The sequence below is a fragment of the Nematolebias whitei genome, chromosome 2, assembly GCF_014905685.2.
Source record: "Nematolebias whitei isolate Nwh7 chromosome 2, NemWhi1, whole genome shotgun sequence".
In the NCBI taxonomy this organism is placed as follows: domain Eukaryota; kingdom Metazoa; phylum Chordata; class Actinopteri; order Cyprinodontiformes; family Rivulidae; genus Nematolebias; species Nematolebias whitei.
Genome location: NC_056499.1, coordinates 4689552 through 4706642, shown reverse-complemented (window position 1 = coordinate 4706642; position 17091 = coordinate 4689552). Strand labels below are relative to the sequence as shown.

General features: G+C 40.9%; 3 protein-coding genes across 3 annotated transcripts in view; 2 read left to right on the top strand and 1 right to left on the bottom strand.

Moving 5' to 3' along the window:
* usp47 (ubiquitin specific peptidase 47) overlaps positions 1-2497 on the top strand; it is a 19280-nt gene extending 16783 nt beyond the window's left edge. Inside the window, exons 26-28 of the mRNA XM_037689580.1 lie at positions 1344-1391; positions 1466-1596; positions 2039-2497. Coding sequence (XP_037545508.1) covers positions 1344-1391; positions 1466-1596; positions 2039-2213 — 354 coding nt within the window. The 3' untranslated portion in view covers positions 2214-2497. The remainder of the gene's footprint in view (positions 1-1343; positions 1392-1465; positions 1597-2038) is intronic.
* A 1883-nt stretch (positions 2498-4380) lies between these two features.
* dkk3a (dickkopf WNT signaling pathway inhibitor 3a) lies at positions 4381-7294 on the bottom strand. The gene is given in 7 exon segments (XM_037695690.1): positions 4381-4684; positions 4766-4922; positions 5003-5147; positions 6152-6244; positions 6757-6807; positions 6879-6951; positions 7101-7294. Coding segments are annotated over 7 exon segments (801 nt in total). The 3' UTR covers positions 4381-4596.
* A 929-nt stretch (positions 7295-8223) lies between these two features.
* mical2a (microtubule associated monooxygenase, calponin and LIM domain containing 2a) overlaps positions 8224-17091 on the top strand; it is a 74376-nt gene continuing 65508 nt past the window's right edge. Inside the window, exons 1-2 of the mRNA XM_037692800.1 lie at positions 8224-8396; positions 16322-16383. The gene's annotated coding sequence lies outside the window, so the exon portion shown is untranslated. The remainder of the gene's footprint in view (positions 8397-16321; positions 16384-17091) is intronic.

Genomic DNA, 17091 nt, shown 5'->3' with positions numbered 1-17091 from the left:
CTGATCACATGACTCTGTCTCTGATCACATGACTCTGTCCCTGATCACATGACTCTGTCCCTGATCACATGACCCTGTCCCTGATCACATGACTCTGTCTCTGATCACATGACTCTGTCCCTGATCACATGACTCTGTCTCTGATCACATGACTCTGTTCCTGGTCCATGGACTGTGGATCTCAAGAGACAGTTGAGCTGCGCGTGTTTCTACCGGCAGTTTAGAGCTGGATGGAGGGACAGCTGAGCTGTGCGTTGTTTGTAGCTTTTTAGCTAGCTAGTATTGCGCACAGCTAATTAGTGTCACACCAGTACCGACTGGTGGAGGGGGGTGAGCAATTCGGTGTGTTCGTTCGGCACGCTCTGTTCTGTTAAGGGGGTGGGGCGCCCTGACGTATTACGTCATGAAATTAGCATATCTTGATATCATTTTTTTGCCCGGGCAAACTTTTTTTACCGGTATTATCGTGAACGATATGATATGGCCCAGCCCTAGTCTATGCTATCAGTTGTTATGTTCAACGGGCTGACATCGAGTTGAATTAGCGCCCTTGTTCTCTTTGCCATTGTGCCTTGTAATTTTTTTTGTGAAGGATTTTGATTACCGTACTTGCCGCCGTACACGTCGCACCGCCGTAAAAGTTGCATCGGTCCAAATATGTCTAATAAAGTGGGAAAAAAACAAATGCGTTGCTTCGCCGTATAAGTCGCATCTATTATGCGTCACCGCTGACGTGCCGCATTTGTTGTACGTCACCGCTGACAACCCGGAAACGTGGGCCGGTGTTGTGCTAAAAATCGATTGGCTGCCAAATGGCGGCCGCAGGAGCGTGCACGGGAGGTCTTTAGCAAGAATTTAACAAGATTAACACTTAAAAACAATTATTTGTTTGCTCGACGTTATAGTGAAGGTGTGTCTCAGTTGAACTTTTCCTTAGTAAACGGACTTTAATGGTCAAATCAGCTGCGTTTCGCCTAGGCGGCAAAAAGCAGCTGATTTGACGGTTGCTCCAGGAGTTCCAGAGCGAAATGAAGGTGGCTCTGTATGGCAAGCCAGGTGTCTCATTAATAGCCACTTTTACCTATTAATGAGGCTTGCCATACAACTCGAGCGCCGTCTAGCAGCTGAAAATGGTAGTGTTCAATATTTTCCATGTCAGAATGAATTAAATCGTCAGATCTCAGCCAAAAATTGAGTTTTAAATATGGGGGAAAAACGTATAGTAGTCGCTTCGCCGGATAAGTTGGGAACGCAAATTTATGCAAAAAGGTGCAACTTATATGGCAAAAAGTACAATAACAAAGACCAAAAAGTTTCTCATTGTTTCTCGTTTTATGTTGCAGCTCAGTGAAATCGGTGGTATTCCTCTTGAAGACCTGGAGTTTGCAAAGGTGATGACTTCATTATCTTAAATGGTACCTTACTTTTGATATTATGGATTTATTAACAAACGTTCTCTTTGCAGGGCAGAGGAACATTCCCTTGTGACATATCGGTGTTGGAAATCCATCAGGATCTGGACTGGAACCCTAAGGTGTCAACCCTTAATGTGTGGCCTCTTTACATCTGTGATGATGGCGCTGTGGTCTTCTACAGGTAATAGATTAGTTCAAACAAGTTTATTTACATTTTTTTTCTGTCAATCATTTAGCAAAGAGAAATAAGAATGAGCAGTCTTGACGTATCGTGCAGCTGCAGTAGCTCGGTGGTCAGTGTCCCCGTCTTGTAATCATATTTCATATTATTTTCTCGTCATATTCATGGCTTGCTTTAGGGCTGAATAATAAACCCAGTGTATAACAAATTAGGATTTTTAAAACCAAGAACAGAACAAAGTGGTGTGGTCAGATTAAGATTGTTTGAAAAAGTATCTTCTGAGCTAAAAATCGTTTTTACATTTCAGTGAAAAGAAATGAAGACAACGAAGTAACTGTCACTGTTGATGTTTGATTTGACCGTTATTGTGATGTTGCTGGTTTTTATTGTATCTTGCTATTGTTATTATTATTATTATAGTTTTGTGATTGTTTTGGTGCAGGGACAGCAGAGAGGAACCTCTGGAGCTCTCGGAGGACGAGCGTAACGAGCTACTGAAGAAGGAAAGCAGTCGACTGCTGAAGACGGGACATCGTGTCAGTTACTCTCCGCGAAAAGAGAAGGCCTTGAAGATCTACTTGGACGGTGGTCCCCTGAGAGACCCCGGGCAGGACTGAAGCACTGACGGTCACTCTGTGGCAGATTGTCTGGCCGCTGCAGGAGAGCAACCAGACATGGGGACTGAACGTCGAGCCCAAAAGTGACTTGAAGTCGAGCAGCGTTTCGAGGTGGACGTGCTCTCGCTCAGAGCCCCTGGGCTGGCTCCAGCACCTGCTGTGCACTATAGTATACTGTACTATAAAATTTAAAGGGAAGTACAAAAGCTGGTGTCGCAGGAGAAGAAGACTACTGTACTGACAAATCATTTGAAATAAAAAAAAGCTTCTGACGTGGAGAATTTGGGACTGGAACTGACCTGAATGGCACCCATCGTGTCTTTGCAAGTCTCTCCTTTGAAATTAGGCACTTTCTCTCTCCTTCTGTTTGTTTGGGACAAAGTGTTGATTCTGACTCCTCTGTGACCGTCGCGTAACTTTAGTGTTCCCTCACCTTCGAGCGCCGCTCGGTCAGGACGCTCTTTAAAAGCAGCACAACCAAGAACTGCGTGTCGAAACCTCCGCAGTCTTCTAACGAAACAAACCTCGCCCTCTCTTTGACACTGAAGGAAAAATACTGGCGATAAATAATTTCTAACCTAAAAGTTGTTTTTGGCTCCTAAAGTGTCCGGAGTGATGCGTTGATGCTGCTCATGCTTTGTAGGAGCTCTCCTGTCTCGTCACTTCCATTTGGTGTGCTGGTGTTTAATTCATAAAGTGAAATGAAGCAAAATCAAGTAGGCTGCAGGATTTTCTGTTTTATTGTAAATTATTTTGGTTGAGACTTAAATCGGTTGGGTCTCGTGAGGCTCCAGAAACTCATCTACTGTCTGTTCGAACTTTAATTTGGAAAATGTATTTGTTTTGTGTTTTGCACCCGTTGAGCTGCGTGCACATGACGGGGATCGTTATGTTCTGTGATCTGTGAGTGTATGAGCGGGATGGACACACTCGGGGTGTTTCTCAGCGAGCACATCTGTCTGCAGCAGCTGGCTGACACCTGAGGGTGTAGACGCCCCGCTGGACTTCTCTTTGTGACTGGGTGGAGAATTAAAGCTCCCGTCTTCTGAGAACGTCTCACCAGCTATTCACAACCTTCTTTATTTTTTTGTTAATTTCTTTGAGAAATCCTGTGTGAAAATAGGTGAAGAAGATTTTAGAAATAAAGTGCTGTTTTATTTTATTCTTTTCACAAAATGACTCGTTGAAAATGAAATAAGTTGAAGAAATGCGCACATGCATTTTCCAAGTTCTCAGGTTTGTCACCAAACGAACAGCTGGAGGTGTGCACAGCAAATCGAGTGACATCTTAAAACAACTTTTATTATTTGAATATAAATGATGTTTGAAGTGTTTTGCGATACTTCAGGTGCAGCTTGAATAACGCACAGGGCCAGACTGATAATCCAGCTTATGTTTGGTAGAATTCAAAACGTTAGGACGGTTTATAAAGAAGTCCTTAAATATAAAAAATATACAAGGCAGATGTTTTTATTGTTAGACTTTAGGATTCGACAGCTGCCGTGCACACGATATAAACCGCCTGGATTCTTCTGATTTCTGCTGACAATCGTTTGACACCCAACACGAATATTTTTTAATTTACCTGATTAGACTTTAGAGAATCAGCACGGCAGAAACCTGCGAGTGTGAAACGCCACTGGAGAGAAGACGAAGGATCAAATATCTTTGCCAGATGTGCGTTTCTTTAAACCATCAGCAAATCATCGTTTCTTAATTTAGGATCTCGTTAGCACTTTAGCTTTACAGTCTTATGCAAGGTACTTGTAATTAATTATCTGATGGAGGAAACGTTTCAAGGCCGTCCCCGTTCAGTTTCAACTGACCAGAAGAGATCGACAAAGACAAATCGTTTTTTGTGTCCACAGAGGGTTTAAAAAAAAAAAATTACATCATCACCATAGTTGGGAGTTTTTAGTTACAAGTAACGCTTTCACACCAGAATAATCACAATATTTACTGTGTCAAACTATTAAAATATAATTGCACACAATTAAATAAATAACACAGTAAATCCAAAACATGAACAAACATTTGTCTAAAGATTTGTCTGTCTTTAACAAGTGAAAAGTGCTGAAGAAGCATTTGAGTGAGGATGTAAGTGTTGGAGGCTGCAATGTTTGTTAGAAGAAACAAAATGCCTAAAGTTTTATTATCTGTTCATCCTGATGAGTGCAAAAGAAGCCGAGTTCAGACGATCTGAATCTCGTTAACACTGCTGTGACAACATTATGCTCTCAAACAACATTATGCTCTCAAACAACATTATGCTCTCAAACAACATTATGCTCTCATACAACATTATGCTCTCATACAACATTATGCTCTCAAATGTAGGAGGCAGAAGTGCAATGTTTCTGATTTTTAAACACCCTGACGCAGTTTAAAGTATGTAGTCTATCTCTGAGTACAGGGAGTCCGTCAGGTCCTCTTCACTGGACTCCTCTCCTTTCAGGCACATGGACCCCCGCCTGTCACACAGTGCAGCACCACATTAACCATCGGTTTGAAATAAACTTGTTTAAGCAGCGCAGTAAACATGCTGCGCTCACCCCAGGTGCTGACACTGAAGGTCTCCTGCACAGGGACAGTGTCTCCTGGGCCCCCGCTCCTGTGTGTCCCACGACAGCAGCTCCATCAGGTGGTTGGAGTCACTGAAGCAGCGCTCCCGTTCCATGGGTTTGGCCAAACAAACGGGGGAGGACAGGGCTGAGGACACGAAACAAACACGCATGTCCTGAGTGAACGTGCGGCGATCGGTTCAAACAGAAAGATGTGCAGAGTTTGACCTTCATGGAAAGCACAGCAGAGGTCAGGGCTGCAGTCAGTCTGCTGCTGGCACGTGCTGCCAGCCTCTCCCTTTGTTGCATTCTGGCTGCACTGGCCCCACACACACAACTGCTCACTGCAGCACTCAGCATCTTTGGTACAAGACTGAAAAACACAAGACGTGTCAACAAGTTGATGCAGCCGACCTGAAAACCACAGAGATGAGAACTGATCGTGTGCACAAAATTTAAAAACAAAACGCTGAAACTCATCAGTCTAACGCAAGTGAATGGTTCTCCAAGCTTGAAATGTGATGATGTCACCTCGTGGGATTAAATTTAAATAAGATCAGCAGGCTAGTTTGATGAGATGACTCTTTTTGATTTGGTCAAACCAGGACGGGGCAGTTTCCACACACTTCTTCAGTGCAGTGATTTCAACAAGACACATGCCCTCCTTATTTATTAACGCTTGTTTGGCAAACCGCCGACATGTTTATCCCTTTGGATTACTCTACGACATCCAAACCATTCCTTCCAGAGACAATGCAATCGAATCTGAGGATCAGAACACACAAGAACAGTGCGAATAAATAAAATTAAGTGTTGTTCCGTCGGAGGCACAAGCTCTTGTTTAACCTTGACTCGGCCTCTTCCACGTGAAGCCTGCAGGAAGGAACGTTCATGAACAACACACTCCAGTTACACTTGTGGAAACAGCTGCAATGCAGTGCATGTGAAATCCCAGCAGCACTACAGTGTGTGTGTGTGAGAGACAAAAACTCCTGAAATAATATGTGCTATAGTTTTATTTAAAGACAGTTCATCCCACTAAAATACTGCTAATGCTAACCTCTTCCTAATTCAAGTTTTACTTCTAAATATTAGAAAATATATGAAGTAGTTCCAGTTTTATCGCCTAAATGTGTACACTTTAAAAGTAATGCTTTATTTCTGCATTAAAACCTAAATGCGTATTTGTTATCATCACAGTAAATCTCATTTTACAATAATTAATTACTAAATGATGAGTCAGTGACATTTTTAACGACCGCATGCCTATAAATGTTTACTGACAATTGGAAATGGACAAAAATTACATGTTCGAGTTCGAGGACGCTAACCAAAACAACGATTCAGTGCAAAGAACGGTAAATTATAATCCCTCACCACATCGGTTTCTTTACACGGCTGACACTTGGAGTTGTGAGTGTCAGAAAGGCAGTATCGTCCTTCCTCACAGTCATCATCAGTGATGCATCCCTGCAAGAACAAAGAAATACTTTTTGGAGCTCTGAGGTTTAATCTAATTCTTATACCAGCAATAAATAAACCTGAACAGACCCAGTTTATATCTAACATCCGTTATTGCAGGATTATCATTTTGTACACAGAATATCTTTGAGATAACTTTTTTGTTGTTGTTGGCAAATAACAGTCTCAGTAAGCAACTTTAGTCCTGATTGTGAATTCTAGTTGCAGATTAAAGCTCAAAGCACATCATCAATTATTTACACACAATTTTCAGTGGTTTCTTTTTTTTTTGTGCAATCATCTTTTTGACAAATCAGCTGCACACACTCACGGTTCCCTACTTTAATTTGATTAATATGACGCACAGATAAATAAATCACGAACACTTGATCTATTTGTTGGCAGACTGCTGAGTCAGCAGATATTACGCAACCGGAGGAAGCTCAAGCTGAGCAGCTGAAAATCTCAACTCTCTGCTCACTTCATCATTTAGTGACGGAAAGCACACGGAACAGACTCACATGATCAATGTCATTCTCCAGGTCACTGGCAGCTGAAGTACGGTTCGTTTTCTGCACAAAAGAGAGACGTTTGTTGAATTGTGTTATTTGATTAAACTCATTGTTTCTTCTTTGTTAACAACCTGGTCTGGAGATGAGCGAGCGGTCACCTTGTCAGACACAGTTTCATTCTGACGACTCACAGGAAGCTCAGAGCTCGTGTTTACCTGATGGATCACAGATAAAATATTGATTTAAAAAAAGAACAATATTAAAGACACATCTGCCCCTAAACTCCTCTTCACATGTACTTCCCCTGTGTTTGAAAGGCTCATGCAGTGTGATGATGCCAGCCAGATGCTGACTGAGACTTTTAGCTGCCTACTTGGGGAAGCGCATCCTTTTGCTGCGGATCTTCTGGCAGCCGCTCCACAAAGATGTGGTCCAGCTCAGATGGTCCTTCCACGATGTGATTGATCCCTGAGTCTACGATGTCAGGGACGATGCCATCGCAGACTGCAGCTGTCAGAGCCAAAACAATCAGGATAGATGCCATCATGCTCCTTCCTGCTGGTGGTCCTGCTGCTGCACACCGAGGAGGAGGAGGAGGAGGAGGAGGAGGAGGGTGTGGCGAGGATGCTGCGCTGAGAGCAGCTTCCGTCACGATTACGTCACATGCTGTTCCTACACTTAACTTTATATAACTTCACTTCTCTTTTGGTTACATAATAATTATAGAAAAATTAATCATTTTCACAACATGACTCACAGAAATGATAGAAAACTTTAAAGTCAAAACAACTTTAATTATTCTGGTTAAAATGGCATGACAGGTTGGTGCTCAACACTGGCAGACTTTTTTTTTTATCATCTCCTCCTGCTTAAATAAAATAAATAATAAATGCGCACAACCAAGAGAGATGACAACACAAGCACACAATTAGCAAGTACTACTTAAACAATTTAACACAGCGTTTAAAACACCTAACTTTTACAGGACCTTAAAAAACCCACCGAAATAAAAATCAAACTTAAAATTTAACAAAACACTATTTAATCCACTGCATTTATTATTATTATTATTTTTTTTTGTCTGCGAATATCCGGAAACAGGAAAACTCAAACTGTAGTTCATACATTTGACCGCCAGGTGGCGACATTTCACCGCGACGTCGGGTCCGCAGCCTTTTCGTGTTTGCGCGGTTTATTCGGTGGTTTCGTGAACGCGCAGCCAGATTACAGTTTCTGCTGACACGCAGTGAAACGTGGGCTGCAAAGTTGTTTTTGTCAATCTGGGGTCTGGGGACGTGCGGCGCCTGGCAGACTCGGACTAAAGTACACTTTGCATCAGGATGAAGCAGTTACTGATTGATTTATTCAGTTTTTTGTTTTTAATTCTTTTGCCCACATATCAAACTTTAGCGTGTAAATCCTGCTTTGTTATAAAGCCGGAAGCTTAATTCCCTTCAGTGTTGTGCAGAAGGACTGGGTTAAACAGTGAAAAGTGTCTGGATTAAAGAGAAGCAGCAGTTGTGGGCTGTGTCCCACTGAGCACCTCCCTCTGACCCAGCTGCTCAAACTGGCTGAGGACACACCAGTCCAGCACCTCTGCTCCTTCCAGATGACACTGGAACCAGGGAGAGTTTGGATTTAAACATGAGGTAAGGTCTTTTTGTACTTTTCTGTATTTGCTGCCTAATCCTGGAGACCCGGAGGCATCTGGCAGATTATTTAGACCTGTTTGACAAGATTAGATGTAAATTGTGCTCATTATCATTTTATGAACCAGCCATTGCATTAGAAGTTATTACGAGTTAAATACTCTTTTAGTGATTAAACCATTGTTGAAAGTTTGGTTGTTTCTGAAGGCTTTCTGAAACATGTGCTGAACTCCAGCTGTTATCATGAAGTCTTGATTGAAGGCTTTCTGAGAGGAGGCAGACATCTGGGCTGCTTCCTGATAACACAAAGCTTATCTCACTGCTTGCACAACTTGATTTTTTTTAACTATGCTGCTGCTCAGTGTCATAAATCAGTTGTATCAGCTCCAGAGTAACTCCTCAAACTCAGATCAGATCCACTCCAAACTGAGTGAGCTATTCCCTAACAAGGCTTTCTTTACGTTTAAATCCCATCATTATAGTTTATTTCAGCCGTTTCCCAGACTGACTCCACCTGCTCTTCAGCTTCCGGACTTTCCAGGCTCCCTGGCTTCAGGTTGGACTGACACAACTGTAGTGTAATAAAAAAGGTGTGGTGCAGGTTTTTGAATGAAGCACAAAGACAGACTCTGTTGTGGTTTTCCAGTGAGAGCAGCAGGTTAAACTTCAGGTTAAAATGCACACCTGGATTGGACACGGTTGTTTTTCTCTGATGGAAAAGAGTTTTGCCTTCCTCTCAGCCAGGTTATGATTCATGCAAAGATGATGCATAATTCCCAGCATGCTTTTATAGATTTAAACAGTCACACACACACAGCTGTTATCCTTCTTCCTGTTTTGTGAGAAGTCACTTCCTGTATATTTTACAATAGATTCATGCCACTGAAAGAATCAACCTTTCTAATCATAACTGAATCAGTGATGGTCAAATACCAGTACACATACTGGAAGAGAATAACTGGTTTCTGCATCTCATTACATTAAGTCATGCGTTCGCTATGACAAAGAAGTCAAAATAAATGATGTAAATGGAAAAATTAAAAAGTATCAGATAGTTCAGTTGTGACATCCGTGACGAGTTTAGAATCTAGAATTCATAAACCACTTTTTTTTGTTTTTTGCAGTTTTTTTACGTAGAAATAATTTTCCATTTTTACTTAACACGAGATGTTTCCCACAGTTTGAATCATCCGTTACCTTATCATCCATGTTTTATTATTCATTAAATAATAGCAGATGGAAGATGGCATTTTGTTGCTCAAGAAAGCAAAAACTTTCCTGTAACAAAAAAAAAAAGAAAGGGAAAGAAAATTCATAATAATAATAATTATTATTATTATTATTATGATTCAGGAGGAAGAGCTGTCATCTGTCAATCAGAGGCTTTGATCCTGGCCTCCCTGGTCGGTGAATGAATGAATGAATGGGTGAATGTGACTGACTACAAAAGAGCTATTTAAATGTAGTCCGTTTACCAGATGTTCATGTTTCCACGTTATTTGAGAAATGCACCTTCATGTGCATCAGCACATCGCCACTGGATGATCAGTTCTGATTAGCCCGAGAGGACGCAGAATTCATTATTTACATGTTTCTCTTGACAGCTCAGCAAAATAAAATGTTTCAGGATCTTTTGCTTCTTCTCTTTGGATTTAAATCCCTTTTGACGGACAGCAAAGCGTGAACTCTGGTGAAAACGTTCAGCGTTGTCCAGGTCCACAATGCTGATCTTTTCCTCTCTCCTCTTCCTCTTGTTTCTGTCAAATATTTACTATATAATAAACCTTTTATCTGTTCAGTGCTCTACAGAGAGGTGGAGCCTGGTTTGGAAAATCTCAGCACATGGTTGAATTCTTACTGAGTGAAATGATCCTAAAGTGGCTGGAATGAGTTTTTGATAAGAGCTGACTGATGTTCTCCAAAAGAGAGGAAAAGGGTTTTACTGCTGCTCTTATTGTCTCATTTACCATAAATACTAATTTTGTGGCACTTTTCTTTAACTTATGGTACATATTGAAGTTTTGTGTTTGGTATTTTTTTTTTTTTACTATTTTAAAGTTTAGAAAAAAAGCCTCCACAAAACAAACATGATTATAACCAAAATTATAATGTGCCTTTTCTATATTTCTGCAGACCCTCTCATTGCTGCTCGTTGTAAATGTGTTTAGATACGTGTAGCAGAGATGATGTCATCACATATTCAAGTTTTAGTTTTTGACCATTAAATATAAAAATGTTTTCAATAAGAGCTTTGGGCAAAAACACACACACACACACACATATATATATATATTAATATATATATTAATATAACAGCACTCTCAGCATTGATGTAACACCAGTATGTTACACTATTTTCCAATATTTTAAGAAAGATTTTAATGGCATCAAATTTAAAATGAAAATAAATAATTCACGTCATTAAGGATTTTTTCTTTCAGTCACGTTAAAGTATTTTATGGTTACTTACACTTTAAAAAGACAGTAATAATAAAACATTTCTGGTGTGAAGTTGTGCACATGCTCACTTCTTTACAAGTTTAATTCTGAGTCAGGTTTGTATTTTTTAGCCCTCAGCTCCATCCTGAGCTCAGACGATGAGCAAACAGCAGGAGGTCACAAATCTCTTATTCACATTCATTTGAACAAAATTAACTTTGGTTTAACTTGCACCACAAGAGAAAAAACACAAACCAGTGCAGGTGGCATTAACACAACATCCACATGTTTCGAACCAAAAGCTCTGAATGAGCTTTCAGACATGGGTTTTAGCACTTCAGCTAAATAAAAGTGTAAATTACAGCTAGCCTTTCAGTTTTAACCTACACTTTGCAGCTTTACTCCAGTTTAACCTAACAACAGTGTGGTGAGAAGCAAACGGTGTCGAAAGCTGCTCAGACCGCAATTACAGAGAAATGAAGGTCTGGATAATGATGATGCAACAGTTGGTAGAGCTGCTGCCTCTCAGCGAGCAGGTCCTTGGTTCAAACCCCGGTCCAGGGGCCTTTCTGGGTGGATGTTCTCTCCGTGCTGCGTGGGTTTTCTCCAGGTACTCCGATTTCCTCCCACAGACCAGAAACATGCATGTTTGGTGACTCTAGAGAGCTACTGCTGGATAGGGACACTGGTGACCCCATGACCCAAAAAAAGAAGAAGCAGTAAAGATAATGGATGGATGGATGGATAATGATCCTTATGTAATAAAGGAGCTAGTGCTAATTCCTTTGTCTTCCTGATTTACAACCTTATGGACTCAACGAGCTGTTAGTTCGAGCTGCGTTTGACGCTCGCTGCATGACAACAGATCAGGATGAGTCAAAGATGACGAACCCAAAGAGTCTCAGTGTTGTAATGACAGATTTATCTGTCTCTCGTCTATCACGGTGACGGCAAACGTCAGCGAAGTCTTGCGTTCTGATTGTTAAATCATTAAAACCTGATACAAACGTCTACAGCAGGTACGACTAAACAGAGATTAAATGCAATAGCTAAATCAATTTTTGAACCTCAGGAGATTGAATCAATCAGCTCTTTACCAATGAGACACGAAAGAACGTCATGCGCCTGAAGCGAAGCTCCACGCAGCTCAATGAACCCTCTGAGGTTGGAAGCTTGGGCTCATTATTGCCGGTGAGGCGTTGTAAACTCTCTTCTTCCTCTCTGCAGCGTGTTTCCTTCCTTGTTCCGCGGCACCAGAACGGACACGTGCGTCCAGGCGTGCGCGAGAGAGGAACCAACAGAGTTTGGTGGAAAACGCTGCTCGCTGTGGCGTGACACTTCAGGGGTGGAACGAGTACTGAACATTTGTACTCAAGTACAAGTACCGTTACACTGCTTAAATTGTACTCAGTTACAAGTGAATACCGGTGTTATACAAATACTTAACTAAAAGTACAAAGTACTCCTCAAAAACTACTCAGAGTATTCATTACTTTTTAACCAGTTGATGTTTTATTGTGTTGTCAATAGAAATCATTCAGTTTGATTTACTTTAAATAACAGCAGCTCATTTCTCAGACGCTCCGTCTTATTGTAGTACCAGTTAAACAGATGGCAGTGACAGTATCCAAGATCTTTGCATACTTTGCCAAACTAGTAACCCACACATACAAACAATAAAACAGCAATATCACACAGGTAGTTGTAAAACCTCGTATACCTGAATATGTTTTTTGAGATTAGATGCTGAAGTCTTGTAAGCTGCTGTCACTGTAGAGATCAAACACAGTTTTCATCTGGACGCTGTCTCCTTTTCACCCTCTGCACATGAAACATTCCTCCAGGTACGGCCACGTGCACTCGTCCTCAGCCTTTACCTCGTCATTTTCTCTGTTGACAGTGCTGTTTATCTCCATTTTGGCTTTGTCTCCAAATCTTCAGCCCATGAAAGACTCGACTCTACGGAGTTGTCCTTTGCTTACGTCATAGGTAATTGGTGCGTTCGTGATCTGAGAGCCTTACTGGTACAAAGATGCAGATGAATGGTTTGAATATTAATTCAAATTGTAGCCGTACTCTTTAGTGATGTCTCATTTTAAAAGTATCAAAGTAGATTACATGGTCTACATTGTACTGTAGTATGAGTAAAATTACACACTTGAAAGAAACTCATAAAAGTACAAGTACCCAAAAAAATCTACTTAATTACAGTGAGTGTTTGTAGTTCGTTACTTCCACCCCTGGAAGTGCAACATATTGATGGGGAGGTATTTAGATTAGATCTGGTCAGTGAAGTAAACCTTCGATAAACAACATTTTGTCTTTCATTGTGTATGTGAACAAAAACTAATGCGAAAAGTAGAAACAGTGTGAAAACCCACATACAGTACTTCCTGTGAGTCAAAGCTTGTAAAACCAACTTTACTGGGATAAATATTTTTCTCATCACAGCTTTAGATTAGTCCGATTTAAAACCGATCAAGGTTTGGACTTTGAACATAATTTAGCAACGCTTGAGCAAATCAGCGCGTCTTTAGATGTAAAAAAAAAAAAAGGTCACATTTAGCTCTAGTTTTGTTGAACTCTTTGTTCAAGATGGATGAAACTGGAGGAGAAGCTTCTCACCCAAATCGTCACTCTGCCACCGTTTGTCTGAGGAGTTACGTTTCCTACAATCTGCACTACATCCTACGATCTTTGACAGCTGCTCTAAAAACCTCGGATGCAGGAATTGTGTGGCTTGTTCCGCAGATCTTGGTATTCTTTTTACAAACCAGGCACGCACCTGGCAGCTCCTCCTCCACTTGCTCCGTGTCTTTCTGTGTTTTCTGTCGTGAACTTTAACATTTGACGTCCCGACTGGACTCCGTCGAGTTTGAGTCGTAGCTCTGAGGGTTAGAACAAGTCTGAACCTGGAACTTGCTAAAACTGTCCTCAACATTTTCAACTGATGAATAGTCTTTCGGAACGATGGACACCACAGTATTACAAATGGTCTTACAACCCTTCCCAACTGACACCAGGTGTTTCCAGAAGCTCCAAACCACCTGAATGCACCAAAGCAGCAAAATTGTTGTTTATTGATGATCAGTTAATCCGTTTATCTGAATAACGGCACCTGACTGCTTCTTATCTTTGCATCTTTTATAGAAACTGCACTATTCTACTTATTCTTTCAAAAACAGCTTCTCGTGCGTTGCTCCTCTCAGGTGGCGTTAACTTGTCTTTAGGAACGCTGAATCATTTTCTTTTATTAAAACTTTAGGTTTAAGGAATCAATTGCTGCAATAAAAGTTTGTTTTGGTCAGTAGGAATCTTTTTCTTCAACAACAGGTTAGATTAGAATAACTCAAACATGGAGTCACTGGTTTAATTCCTCCTGACGAGGAAAATGTCACAACTGAATTGAAACTAAATAGAACTCCTCGGAGTTCCACAGGGCGCCAGACGCTCAGACACTTGCAGTGTTGCATCACCTGCTCAAAAACTTTATTGTGCAACAAATGATATTTTTTCAGATTTAGTGATTTTATAAGAAGCAAGCTCAGAACTCTTGCCTGTTGATCACAGACTTGTTTGCTCTGTTCATGTTGTCCATGTTCAGGTCACGTGTTGTTTTCTTCTGTAACGAGACACTTGTCTATTCTGAGCCTGGCTCGACTGCTGTTCCTGAAATAATTTGACTAAATCTTCATTGTGCCCCTCTCACGTAGATTAAAGACTGACACGCACTGATCTTTGACTCTGTTGCTACATTGTTTATGCCTAAAGATGACAGAGTGTTTGGTTCATTTTTAATTCATTCACACTGTATACAAAACTGGTTTATGCATTTGTCTAGACTGGACTATTGCAATGATTTATTATCTGGGTGTCCAAAAACTTCTTTAAAACGTCTTCAGTTGATCCAAAATGCTGCTGCCAGAGTCTTAACTGGAGTTACTGGGAGAGATCATGTCTCTCCAGTTTTGGCTTCTCTCCATTGGCTCCCTGTCAAATCCAGAATAGAATTCAAAATCCTACTTCTAATCTACAAAGCTCTCAACAACCTAGCTCCATCTTATATTCAAGATCTTATTGTTCCATATTTTCCTAACAGAGCACTTCGCTCTCAGACTGCAGGTTTACTCGCGGTTCCTAGAGTTTCCAGCAGCAGAATGGGAGGAAGATCTTTCAGTTCTCAGGCTCCTCTCTTGTGGAACCAACTTCCAGTTTCTGTCCATGAGGCTGACACATTGACCAGTTTAAGACTTTCCTTTTTGATAAATCCTATAGTTAGGTTGTCCTCATTTCCTTAAATGAATTGTTAAAACTGAATAGTTTTCATTTAATACTATTTGTATCTTAACATGTGATTCTTGACCTGCCATTGTGTATCTATTACCAAACCCAGCCGGTCGAAGCAGATAGTCCTCTTGTCCTGATCCTGGTTCTGCTAAAGGTTTCTTCCTCATGAGGGAGTTTGTTTCTTTCCACTGTCGCCTTCCTGCTTGCTCAAGATGAGAGTTCAGTGATGGAGTTAAACTCAAAGCTGCTCCTCAGATAAATAAAGTTCAATTAATATTTTTATAAATGAATGTTTCTGTTCAGTCCCTGAGACGACTGAATGTGGTTGGTGAGCCTGCAGGCAGCCGTCGTCACATACCTGCTCCTGTTTGTGCAACGAGAACTGCTCTCTGCGCTGAAACTGACGGACAGCTACTGTTATCTGTCGGTGAACTGTCACACACCTGAAACTTCTGCTTTTGTTTTGGCTCTGCTGTCGGGACATGCAGCCAGATTTCAGAGAGCTGAGATAATTCTGCGGCGCTCTGCCCTTCACCAGGCCCCCACAGCCCCACCGGCTGAAAACGACAATGTTCTCTGAGGCCGTCTGCCTCCTTATCAGGTCCACAGAAGGTTCCTTCCTGGTTTTCTTCAGTCTGTAATTACAGTTGCTGGATGGTTGCGTTACATTAGATTTCCCAGCGCTCCCAGTGTTTTCCTTGTGTCGTCAGATTTTTGTTTTTTTATTCTTAATAGCCTGAAGCTCTGCGCTCTGTGGAAACAAATAAAAAAGTCTCACTTGTTTGATATTCTGCCCAGGATCCATGTAGGATTTCAGTGTCAGACTGGACTGCATGTTTTAATTATGTTGCTTTTGGCAGACTGTCTGTGTGGTCCTACACACACCTCTCACTAAAAGGAAACATCCGTTCATTTATTGTCAGATTCATCATTGTGGTTTATGGTTTAATTGATTTTTATTTTTATTATTTGATATAAACTTTCTAATTATTCATTAATAATGTTGCAGCTGTTAAAATTACAGAGATTTATTTGAAATTAATACGAAAACAAAAACTTATTTTTGTGTTCTTTTCAGTTTTTTTTTTGAACAAGCATTTATTAGAGCAAGATATGAAAGAATGATGCACAAATTGAACATATCGAATATAAAAATGGGTCAGTCTGACGTCTCTGTTGGTTTTGTTCATTTGTTTCAGACACATGGAAGAGAACAGCTTCGACCTCCGTGCAGACGTGATCACCACGATCCTAAATAACGGTAATTATAGGATAGTTGTGACACATGCACACACCTAGAACCTGCCTCAGGCCAGAACGGTGTTAGTTTATTAAACTGATCCGGGTTTAGCTACACAAGCAAAACTGTTAGTTTGCTCATGTTTTTTTTTTTTTTACTAACATTAGAGAACTACAACATGCTGGATTGCTGATATTACATTCTCTAATTATTTGATTAAATTCTGTCAGCATCATTTAAAGCACTGATAAGTGAAATGGTTAGCGCTGATCCTCAGTTTACGATGCAGTTTTTAGTTTGTTCTGACGGGAGGACGGGCGGCGTTGTGTCTTTTAAACCGTTGCACGTCTGACAGAATCCACATTTGGCCATGAAAGTGTTGCAGTGATGCAGCTGAGAGTCTGGTTGGAGTGACTGTCCTCAGAACATCAGGGACAGGAACTCCTAATCAAACTTAATGTTCTTTGACCTCCATCAGGACACGTGTCCTGTTGGAGGTCACATGTCCAACATGCATGTCCAACATGCGTGACATGTTTAAATATCAAAGTAAAAATTGTGAATGTGATTATTTTTAGGCTCAGATTCTGGGAGAATTTTTGATGTCATTCGTGAGATACTTCACAGATTTTTGGTTCAGTTGAAAGAAAGCAGCTGAAATTTGCAGGCAGGGAACTGAACTTGTCCATCCATCCATCCATCCATCCATCCATCCATCCATCCATCCAT